This window comes from Oryx dammah, unplaced genomic scaffold (genome assembly GCF_014754425.2).
Source record: "Oryx dammah isolate SB20612 unplaced genomic scaffold, SCBI_Odam_1.1 HiC_scaffold_20, whole genome shotgun sequence".
Classification (NCBI taxonomy): domain Eukaryota; kingdom Metazoa; phylum Chordata; class Mammalia; order Artiodactyla; family Bovidae; genus Oryx; species Oryx dammah.
In genome coordinates this window covers 5,260,870-5,272,957 of record NW_024070204.1, presented here as the reverse complement: position 1 = coordinate 5,272,957, position 12,088 = coordinate 5,260,870, and the positions used below count along the sequence as shown (strand labels likewise).

At 45.5% G+C, this 12,088-nt stretch overlaps 1 protein-coding gene across 1 annotated transcript in view; it reads left to right on the top strand.

Annotated features, from left to right (window-relative positions):
- The window catches only part of NSUN2 (NOP2/Sun RNA methyltransferase 2), a 32,036-nt gene that overhangs the window by 3,783 nt on the left and 16,165 nt on the right, over window positions 1-12,088 (top strand). The window contains exons 4-8 of the mRNA XM_040262385.1: window positions 3,286-3,391; window positions 6,469-6,540; window positions 7,314-7,398; window positions 9,334-9,526; window positions 11,357-11,431. Coding sequence (XP_040118319.1) covers window positions 3,286-3,391; window positions 6,469-6,540; window positions 7,314-7,398; window positions 9,334-9,526; window positions 11,357-11,431 — 531 coding nt within the window. The remainder of the gene's footprint in view (window positions 1-3,285; window positions 3,392-6,468; window positions 6,541-7,313; window positions 7,399-9,333; window positions 9,527-11,356; window positions 11,432-12,088) is intronic.

Genomic DNA, 12,088 nt, shown 5'->3' with positions numbered 1-12,088 from the left:
AGCCCAGGAAAATAAAATCTGTCACTGTTTTCACATTTTCCCCGTCTGTTTGCCGCGGAGTGATGGGACTGGATGTCATGATCTTTGTTTTTTGAATGTTGAGTTTTAAGCCAGCTTTTTCACTCTCCTTTCACCCTCATCAAGGCACTCTAGTTCCTCTTCACTTTCTGCTTGAGAAGATGAATTTAACCAGCATTTCCTGACAGCTTTTGAAGTTTTGACTGTTCAAGTGTTTGATGTATCTTTTCTGTTTGGCTAATCTTTGTTCATCACAAGCCAAAATGAGGTTTTCATTGTTCCTGGTCTGTGCGTTTGCTTGCTTTTCATTCTTTTGTTGGCCGTTTGGATGTTCAGTGTCCATATCAGAAACGCACGAGCATCCACGGTGGAATGAGTACTGAGTGGCCAGATGCTTAAATCAGATCAAAATCAAATGTTACCATTACAGAGCGCATTTCTGGGATAGAGGAATAAGCCTGCAGTATTACACCAAAAAATTCCATGATGGCTTTTTTGTTAAACAGTTTTAATCAGAGTTTAGAAGCTTGACTGTTAGAGAACAGGAAAAGGACTCTGATGCCAGGTGCTGAGGCCAGCAGATAAGGAAGGTGTCTCCCCCTGCTGTGTCTGCAGCATCAGCGAGCGTGGCGGCCCTCACATGACGAGCGGGTCCCCCTCTCAGTCACTGGGGTATGCACTGAGCTATTGGACTGTGCCATGGTTTGGAGATTTGATGGATGGCCCCGGTGCTCGAAGTTGGGGTGTCTAATGTTTTCAAAAGCAGGTTTAGGATTGTCTTTGCACATTTCTATGCATAATAATCTTTCCTGCTTTTGCTGCCTCACACAGTCACCTGGAAACACTTATTCCTTCTACCCTATGTCCAGAAGTGCAGCATTCAGATGCAACTGCCTCTGCCTGTTCTCTGCTTCTGGGCAGAAAGTGGAGCTGGAGAGCCAGCCCCTTGGGAAAGGGTGTCTTTCTGGGCTGTCCTGGTGGAGTTTTCTTCCACAGTCCCAACCCGTCCAGAATTAGTCTCGCTATTTTTATTGTTCTCTGCAAACTACAGTCGACTTTGGTTTAATTGGCCCATTGAATGTTTAATGGCTTTTTTTCTTGATTGTTGAACTTTGGATTTCGGGGCAGGACCAGTCAATTCCAGACCTCTTGGAAGGCCCTGCAGGTATTCTGTGGGTGAAGAATGCAAGGAGTCACCCCATTAACAGCCGGGCCTTCTCTTCACAATTCTGTTTGATCCAGTTTTCTGAACACAGCTGACGGGTCTGAGCAACATGTTGTAAGATACGAGTTCCTAATACTCACCTTTTTTTCATTATCAGTGACAACTGTGAGACAGTTTTATTCTATAAACATTAAATCAAATTCACTGGTCAGGTGTGGGATACCCATAAATCAGTAAATAAAGCAGAAACATAAAATACTTTCTGGTGGTTCTTTATATTGTGGAAATTGCAGAAATAGATCTTAATAGTCTTTTAACCTTTTGAGACATAGCGGGATGTTCTAGAAGGAATGTTATGTATAGGACTTACAGCATGGGCAGGTTTCATTTTTTTTCTTCCCTTTCATAGACTGGGAACTGTGAGGGATTTAAAGCATTTTTTAGAAGGCCTTGTTTTGACAATGAGTTGTTGCAAATCCACCTTATTGTCATTCTGTTTATGTTGTTTTTAACTGAGCTGATGATGAGTTATCCTAGATGTTATATATAGAGAGAGACTTTTCTTTTTAACTCAGTCTTTGTAGTTAACTGTTTGAAAGTTAAGTAATTTTCTCATAAGATGAAAAGCTTTTGTAATTATAACTTACAGTCAGATTTTATTCTTGTAATAATAAATTTACATTTTTAACTACTAGAAACTTAGCTAATAAAGCACATAAAGAAAATTCCCTTGAGTTATACCTAGAGTCTGCTCTCTTAGAAAATGAAAATTCAGCTTTGTACAAAAAGTAACGGGAGGCATCATTCAAATTAGTGGCATTTGGTGGTTTGATAAGGTAGTTACTGGCACGTGTGCTGTCATTGATCACAGACAGTTCTGTTTGCCAGGAATCTTACGAAAGCAGATGTTTGCCTATCACCAAAGGCCCGTAGTCTTGCCTGGGGAATCCTGTGGACAGAGGAGCCTGGCGGGCTGCAGTCCATGAGGCTGCAAAGAGCTGGACAGGATTGAGCGCAAGCACATAAATACACACAAAGGTTGCAGAGGGGCGGCAGGTTCCGTTCAGTTACACAGCTGGAGCCAACCCACATGAATCCCTGCCGCTCACCTCTAGTGAGGCCACAGGGAGTGTTTAAAGCTAAACACTTTTTAAAATTGCCTATAAGTATGATTGCGTTTTGGTTTTGTATTTTTGAGATAGGTGAAATATTGAAGAGGGAAGCAAGCATAAGAAATAGGAACAAAAGTTCCGGGATATTTTGAGGGTGGCCATGAACAGGTTCAGCCAGTTTAATCTTCATAATTTGGTGGAAAGCACTCATCAGATATAGCTCATGATAAAATGACAATTGAGCAGTTTCTTCAAATCTTAAGCCTCAGTTTGTCTCTGTCAGATAGTCACTCAGATTTTCAAAGCAAACGTGTTTTTCAAACATTCCGTTCCATTTTCACGCTGTCACCTTAGCTGCAGTTTGACCCATGGCAACATTGTGACCCCACGTTGTTAAATTGAGCTCAGCATTATAGCTCAGAGTTAATGGTCAGTGCGGTAAGGTTTGCCACCGAGTGCGGCTTGAGGCTGAGCATAGCCCCACGTGTCTTGTCCACATACTGACCGCGCTGCTGGACTTCAGTGGGTGGACAGGCGCACCAGACCATGAAACCACACACTTCCTCATCTGGTGGCATCGTTTACACACCGTTCAAGTATGTTTACGTAGATGGCAGGAGAGGCTTTGTTCTTCGGTCTGTATAAACATCAGATTAAGGCGTTTTTTATTTCCAAGGTTTGGCGGTATATAGAACATTTCACGATATTATTGGACTGCTTGGTTTGAGAAATAGTGAAAAAATAAATACTGTAATCAAATGCCGGACATTCTGATAGCTGCCCTGCGGCATTATTTCCGTTCTGTGTGAGCCGCGACCCCGTCTCGGGGAGCTGTGTCTGCTGTGCGTCCTCGGGGGACGGGGCAGGGGTGTGAGCAGCCAGCACGCCGCTGGGCGTCTCACTAGGCCCGTGAGCTGTGTAATGAAGGCGCTGTGAAGGGCCCGCTTCAGTATATGTAACCCTTACGTGTTTTACTTTCCTTTCGGTCAGGTATCCTGAAGAACTTGCCTGGCACACAAATTTAAGTCGAAAAATCTTGAGAAAGTCTCCACAGCTGGAAAAGTTTCACCAGTTTCTGGTCAGCGAAACTGAATCTGTGAGTAGATGACTTCAGGCTTGCTGGTTTCCTTGAAGCCTTAGTATCGCAGTTTTATCTCAACCACGCTTGCCACTAGCAGTGATTAGGTAGATAAGGCACGTAGAAAAGCACCCTGAACTCATTGTGAGCGCCCCTGTAACATCTGGTAACGTAGGCATTAGTAGCGCCTGTGATCACGCAGAGTCCCGGGGGCGCCGGCACGGTTGTCGGGTGGCTTCCGGCGTCACGGTGGCTTCCGGTGTCGGTGGCTGCAGCCACGGCTGGGCCCGGCACTCTGTTCCCGGCCCCCACGTTGGAGCGTGTTCTGTCTGCTTTCCTGTTCTTTTGGGCTGCACATGCCCGGTGCCTCCCTTGCAGAGAAGGTGATGGTTTTTATGGCCATCTTTGTATTTTATTAAAAGTGCTGTACTCCACCTTTGCCAAACAAGAACAGCATCTAAATGTGATAGGTTTGGTTCTTGTAAAACGACATGGTCTTTGCTCCTTGGTTCCTCAGCCGCCCCCTGATTGCCGTTCAGTCGCTCAGCTTCTTACCTTTAGCGCCACATGTTCCCCAGCGAAACAATCGCCCCCGCGCACAGTGCGTGGCAGAGTGAGCGCCGTGCGCGACGGGCGTCAGCAGCGTGGCAGCTCCCTTTCACTGTCTCGCGCGGCATCGGGAGTGCCCCTTCCTGTATTCTCGCCTGCTTTGCCGGGCCCGGGCCCCCGAGTGCCACCAGATGGTTTTGTTTCCTTGTTGCCGTGAGCTTCTCTGTCTGCCTGGCGGGATTGTTTGCTTCCCATGATTCTTGCCTTGAAGCACGGCCAGTTTAGAAGTGCTTCACCTCACTCGGTTCTGATCTGCTCAGTACACAGCTGCGTGCTCTCCCGCTTCCTGTCCACTCGGGTGAGCTGGCAGGCAGGGTCCTGTTGGCCTGCTTTCCCACTCCCACCGTTTTGAGCACAGGATGCTGGGCACCGCCTGTGCCCCCTTGTTTGCACAGAGTTGTGCAGAAAGGGCTTCTCTGGCTTGGCATTTAATCTCCGGGGGTGTGTGACCTGTCGGAGAAAGTGCAGGTTTGCGCTTCGGCAGAGTGTTCCTCATCCTGTGTCTGTGTGAGGTGAGTGACGAGTGCGGGCTGGCTGTTCAAATAGGAAGCGCAGATTGTGAAGGAGGAGAAGCCTCCTGGTAGCTGACAGTTTTTGGCTTTTTGTTGGGTGTTCAGTCCTGAGCTGTAAAATAGAATTGTGAGTGTCACAGGTGCTGGTTTCTTCAAGGAATCTTTGAACATTCGAACATGTGAACAGATGTCCTGACCCAAGGGTGAAGGTGTGGAGGATGGCTGATTAGTGTGGAGGTTTAGTTGTTGTCTGCCTTCCGCTGAGACAAGGAAACAGTGGTTGATGGGGCAGTGTCCAGGAATACAGAGCAGGTGTGGGCTGCTCCTGGAAACAGGAGAACCAGGAAATAGAAGTCACAGTTTCAGCTGTGAGGGGACACTTCTAGGGGAGCTTTCTGTCCTGTGTGCGTGTTGTACCTGAGTTTCTAAAGAGCTAATGTCATTCTGACAGTAATGCCAAAGAATGCTCAAAGTACCGCACGATTGCACTCATCTCACACACTAGTAAAGTAATGCTCAAAATTCTCCAAGCCAGGCTTCAACAGTACATGAACGGTGAACTTCTAGATATTCAAGCTGGTTTTAGAAAAGGCAGAGGAACCAGAGATCAGATTGCCAACACGTTGGCATGGAAAAAGCAAGAGAGTTCCAGAAAAACATCTGTTTCTGCTTTATTGACTATGCCAAAGCCTTTGACTGTGTGAATCACAACAAACTCTGGAAAATTCTGAAAGAGATGGGAATACCAGACCACCTGACCTGCCTCTTGAGAAACCTATATGCAGGTCAAGAAGCAACAGTTAGAACTGGACATGGAACAACAGACTGGTTCCAAATAGGAAAAGGAGTACGTCAAGGCTGTATATTGTCACCCTGCTTATTTAACTTCTATGCAGAGTACATCATGAGAAACGCTGGGCTGGATGAAGTACAAGCTGGAATCAAGATTGCTCGCAGAAATATCAATAATCTCAGATATGCAGATGACACCACCCTTATGGCAGAAAGTGAAGAAGAACTAAAGAGCCTCTTGATGAGAGTGAAAGAGGAGAGTGAAAAAGTTGGCTTTAAAACTCAACATTCAGAAAACTAAGATCATGGCATCCAGTCCCATCACTTCATGGCAAATAGTTGGGGAAATAGTGGAAACAGTGTCAGACTTTATTTTGGGGGGCTCCAAAATCACTGCAGATGGTGATTGCAGCCATGAAATTAAAAGGTGCTTACTCCTTGGACGGAAAGTTATGACTAACTTAGCATATTAAAAAGCAGAGACATTACTTTGCCCATAAAAGTCCGTCTAGTCAAGGCTACGGTTTTTCCAGTGGTCATGTATGGATGTGAGAGTTGGAATATAAAGAAAGCTGAGTGCTGAAAATTTGATGCTTTTGAACTATGGTGTTGGAAAAGACTCTTGAGAGTCCCTTGGACTGCAAGGAGATCCAACCAGTCCATCCTAAAGGAAATCAGTCCTGAATATTCATTGGAAGGACTGATGCTAAAGCCAAAACTCCAATACTTTGGCCACCTGATGTGAAGAGCTGACTCATTGCAAAAGACCCTGATGCTGGGAAAGATTGGGGGCAGGAGGAGAAGGGGATGACAGAGGATGAGATGGTTGGATGGCATCACCTACTTAATGGAAACGAGTTTGGGTAAACTCTGGGAGTTGGTGCTGGACAGGGAGGCCTGGTGTGCTCTAGCCCATGGGGTCGCAAAGAGTTGGACATGACTGAGCGACTGAACTGAACTGAATGTCATTCTGATGGACAGGGATTACTGTCTTTTGATAGTGGCCATTTATCCACTAGTAGAAAAATTGGTCTTACTTGCTATATACGCGATAGTACTAACTTTGGTGTTCTGTGTATGGTTATACAGTATTTTCTTAATGCATTGGAAATAGTGCCCAATATTAATTTTTTTTGCTGTTTTTAATGCCATTGCTGACTTTTAACAATTTCATTTTCCCAGGGAAACATCAGCCGTCAGGAAGCCGTCAGCATGATCCCACCGCTGTTGCTGAATGCCCACCCTCACCATAAGGTACTCTGAGCCTTACGTGGAAAATGCTGGTATTCATCTCTCCCTGTTTTGTTGAGACCTTTTATCTTAATGTGGTTCATCACTTACTTCCCCTTTTCACTTTGGTTGAAGTGGAAAATGATAGTATTTTACTTTAGGTTCTTATTGCAATTTTTACAGCTCAGTTTTTCTACTTACTGTTGAGATTATCTTCATTGTTTCTGATTGACTCAATCAGGTTGAAATCACAGTGAACCCATACCAGGGGCTTGTTGAATTCCGACCATGGTTCTGTGTTCTTTTTGTGAATTAATTCTTTATTGCACACACATCCCTGTGAGGGCAGATGCTATCACTGTCCCTGTTTTTCCAGATGAGAAAAAGGAAGCAAAGAGAAATGGAGGTAATTGGCTTAAAGTTAGAAGCTAGTTGTCAGGGGCCAAACTGAGATTGGACCCAGCGACCTCTGCCCCATAGCGTTCTGTTACAAGGCTTTTTGCATTTAGTATCTTTACTCATCATCCCTGAATGTATTTTTCTGCTGGTTTCTAGTGCCGTTTTTGTTCCTGTTCCTGTGGAGCAAGTATCTTTCTCTTTCTGTGGTTTGGGGGCAATATATATTAGGGCATCCCAGTAAATTAAATAGAACATATGCCATAGATTTATCTTATAAATAAATGTGCTTAGGTCCTAAAGTAGAAATGAAAAATAATTTTTTAAATTGTTCTAAGTTTGATGTAGGATAGTTGGTTTATATAAAGAAAAACATCAAATGTTTTCTTGCTTTTCACTAGATCTTAGATATGTGTGCAGCTCCTGGGTCAAAGACCACACAGTTGATTGAAATGCTGCACGCGGACATGAACGTCCCCTTCCCAGGTATGTATGGGGGTGGGGGTGCTGCTTTGGTGGGTGGTGGATGAGGAAAAGAGCAAACACAGTGATAGCTTATGGTGAATGGTGTGATCTCCGAAGAAGATTGAGCTTCCGGACCAGGGACCAGGCTTGATCGCTCAAGAGCTTTTGTATAGCAGAGTTTTATTAAAGTATGAAAGGGACAGGGAAAGCTTCTGACATAGACATCAGAAGAGGGGCGGAGAGTGCCCCCCTCGCTAGTGTTAACAAGGGAGTTATATCCTTTTTTAATTAGTTATTACAGTAAATCAAAAGAATGTCTCAAGGTTGTAAAAATTTTACCAGACCCACTCCCACAGTTTACATTTTAGGATAAGAGAATTAGAACTTAACAATAGAAAGGTCCTACCAGACCCACTCCCTTGATGTACATTCTAAGATACCAGGATTAGTCAGGTTTCAGGAAGGAGAAACTCTCCTCAAGCAGGATTCTTGTTATATAATTCCTAAAGTGAAGTCGCTCAGTCGTGTCCGACCCTTTGCGATCCCATGGACTGTAGTCTGCCAGGCTCCTCCGTCCATGGGATTTTCCAGGCAAGAGTACTGGAGTGGGTTGCCGTTTCCTTCTCCAGGGGATCTTCCTGACCCAGGGATCGCACCCAGGTCTCTTGAGTTGCAGGCAGACGCTTTACCCTCTGAGCCACCGGGGAAGCCCGGCATGTAATTCCTAGGACAGTGTTTAAACTGGGTTATTTGTTGTGTAATCATCAGTTCCAGGCTTAAAGGAGAAAAAAAAACAAACTTAGTTGTATGTGACTAACACTAAGGAATGTAGAGGAAAAAAGAAAAGGCGTTTGTCCTTTCCGCCTCCTCGAGAGTTCCAGGCCCCCTTTTCCTCCTTGGGTACTCAGGACTTCTTATCAACCTGCCTAGGAATTGACTGTCTCTACAGGAGGCGTCAGGCAGGTGGGCTTCCTGTCTCTGAAAGTAGAGCTGGGTGCTGTGCACGACCCCGTCACTCGTGCCCTTGCGTGCCCCGTGGAGAGGGGCCTTCAGTTTAGCATCATGCGTGGTCTCTGTAAAAGCACGTGGTGTTTTTTTTTTGAAGCCACAGTAGATAGACTTTGTTTTTATCTGCCTGCTGAAAATCTCTGGCTGCTTCGCACCCTGGTTGCATCACACAGGATCTCTCGTGGTGGCGCGCCTGCCCTTGCCGTGGCGCTTGGCCCAGGAGTTGACCCCCAGCGTGTGGGATCTCAGGTCTCCCACCAGGGTTCGGACCCACATTCCCTGCATGGCGAGGCAGAGTCTTAACCACCAGACCCCAAGGGGCCCCCAGTAGGTTGATTTCAGTCTGCGTTTTCAGGAGTCCCCATCTCACACTGGGGTTTCTGTTCTCTTCTGACGGTTAGCACCTGTGTGAGAGGTGGGAGGATGTAGTTTAGAGCCAGTTGTCAGACTCCCCAGGTTCAAATCCCACCAGTGTCTGGGAGGTGAGTTATGTGACGTTCCCAGACTCCACACGGGAAATGAGCTTCAGTCTTGAACTTGAAGGACATTAGGTCGATGGCAAAGGTCCGAGCCTCCCCGGCAAGTGGACCCTCAGTCCCCACCCCGGTCTGGGAGCTGACGTTCAGGGCCTGGAGTGGAGCCCCAGCACGTGTGGCCTATTTTAAACACTTGGGAGACTCTCTTAGTTTCCACGTCTTTCTCTCCTCACCCTCCCTTTTTTTGTTAATAGTCAATGGTAGAAAAGCTAGTTTGGGCAGAATAAGCTGTCCAAAGTGAGGAACTGTTGGCGAGATGAATTTTGAAGGTTTGACATTTTAAGGCACTTGAAACCCCTGCCAAGCCGCCCGCTTGCTTCTCCTGGACGCGGCCCCAGTTCCGGCCAGTCTGAGGCTGGGTTGCCGGTCTCGCCTGCCGCCTGGGGCCGACGCGGCGCCTGTGCATTCGCAGAGGGCTTCGTCATCGCCAACGACGTGGACAACAGGCGCTGCTACCTGCTGGTGCACCAGGCCAAGCGGCTGGGCAGCCCCTGCATCATGGTGGTCAACCACGACGCGTCCTGCATCCCGCGCCTGCAGGTGGACGTCAACGGCAGGAAGGAGGTCCTCTTCTACGACCGCATCCTCTGTGACGTCCCGTGCAGGTACCGTCAGGAGGCCGGGAAGCCCAGCGTCCCGCGAGAACGCGGGTCAGGGTCTAAAGTGAAGCTGCACATGGGCGCGTGTGGTGAATCTGGTCACAGCTGGTTTGAAGAGAGAGGCAGTGTGAGCCTAAATCAGAAAGCAAAAACAGTTTTAGTGATGAACTGAAGGAGATCAGAGAGGGGCGGTCTTAATGGCTGTGAAAGGGAACGTGAAGAGCAGTGGAGAGCAGTGACGTCACATAGAGCCTTGCTGCGGGCATTGTGCCAGGAGTGAGGTGTGAGTGTTCATTCTCGCCTGCTTGCGGTGAGTGTAGATAGAGTGTCACAGCGTAATAATCCGTGTTAACACCGGGTGAGTCCTGAGTAGGACATCTAGGGGTTCCATGAAGGTTGGAGAACTCATGCATTTGTACACGTATCTTTCTTTGAAATTTATTATGTTAGATTTTTATAGAGCTTACTAATAAAAGAATTTCAAGGCATAGCTGGATTACTGAGTTTTTCCAAAAAGGAAAGGGCAAAACCAAAGTGGCTAAGTTCCCAGAGGCAGCGCCACAGATGCGGATGTCAAACGTGTCTCTCTGAGCTCATGACTTGGTGAGACGCATACGAAACCCTCCGTTGTACTTTGTCAGCCCTAAATGCAGCATGTAAGCGGGACGTATTATTATCAAGTCCTGTCTTATTTAAACACATGGTAGTTTTACTGCTGGTGGCAGAGCTCGGTGGTATGATTGCGCGTCAAACACCCGGAAGAATTCTTCAGAAAAGTTGAAATAGGTCATGAGCTGCAATCGTTTTTTTTATCTCGGATTGCAGGTTTTTAGTTTTCTTTGGGATTAGATGTTTTCCCACTCCTGTGGTTTTTTTATCCTCTTTTTTTTTTTTTTAAATTGGAGGATAATTGCTTTACCACGCTGTGCTGGCCTCTGCCATACATTCCCGTGACTCAGCCTCGGTGGGTGTACATCCGTCCCCTCCCTCCGTCTCCCCCCCCACCCCTCCCCGCTAGGCAGTCACAGAGCTCCCTGTGTTCTTGTGATCAGAGATGCCACACTGTGACCATGATGTGACCTCGTGGGCTCTGAGTTATAAGCCGAGGCAATCAGAATTTTACAAGTACAAGCAGGGGATGTCATTTGAAAGCCATTATATCTTATAGGACATTTCCACCCTGCAGAGCCTTCACCTGAAGGACGTGTGACTAGACCCACAGTGAAAATCACATTTTACAGGGAAAGCCAGCGGACACAGAAACTCCTCCAAAAAATCTGGGGTTCAAAATTAGACCCGGACAGAAAGACTAATTGATCAACTGTATTATAAAATTTACATGGGAATGATTTCTGTTAAATAAAGGTAGAAATTTTAAAAAATGTTTAATTGATACAGAGAACATTCGTGGTAAACAAATTGGCTTACTGAACTTGCTGAGGAAGTCCTTTATAAGTTTATCGTTATTCATGTAATTCTGATTAAAATGTTACTGTTGATCAGCAAGTTTGTTACCTGTGTTCAGAGTTCTGTCCTAGGTCTGGAGATGGTGTTTTGCTGATATTTCTCTTAAATGGAAGCAAATTACTGTCTCTTTGTTGAGTGAAGTTTCCTACTCAGATCTTTTATTTTCTTGTTGAATTGAAATTGAAATATAATTAGAAAGTTTAATGCATTGTAGTGTCCTCCAAACAGAAATAGGAAGTTTATTGGTTTATGAAATAAGTTTACCTCTTATTTTCTCAGTGGTATTAGTAATACCCTTTAGCTTGGAGTATTAAGCTCCAGTCATCCTCTGGTACAGAGTTTTAAGTTCTTAAATATCTTTCTTTGCAGTGGAGATGGCACAATGAGAAAAAACATTGATGTCTGGAAGAAGTGGAGCACCTTAAACAGCTTGCAGCTACATGGGTAAGTCAACTGTACCTGGTGGCCCTGGGTGACTAGGAGGTGAGTGAAGGTTTATGGTCAAATCCCTGAATGTGCAGAGCTTCAGCTGGCTGACTGCAAGCCTCAGAGCTGCCTTCCTGAGTCTGCCTATTAGTCAGGAGTTGTTTCTGAAACCTTTCAAGAGTAGGACACTGAAATTGTATACGTTTTAGGGACACATGTATCGAAAATGCCTTTTATAAAAATTTCCTGTGATATTTCAAACATGTTGCCTGTGAAAAGACTGTTTCGTACTAATATTTCTCCTTTCTGTTTTCAGTTCTTGTTGAATTATTTTGCCTTTTAACATCTGATCTCAGAAATATTTATGGTTATATTAAAAAAATTTTTGGAAAGTTCTTGAAACTGAAAGGAAAAAGGAAATCTTATAACTCAGATATATTTTTGTAATTCTTTGAGTATTATAGTGTTTTACTGTGCATAGGGATTTTTTTAAATTGTACTGTCCACGGAGCTTTGGTTTCTTTCTTTCATTTAACATCAGAATTACAGACGCAGAGCTGTGGTGACCTAGAGTGTGCAGGCGTGTGACCTAGAGTGTGCAAGTGTGTACGCAGTTGCCCAGTCGTGTCCAGTTCTTTGCGACTCTGTGGACTATAGGCAACCAGGCTGCTCTGT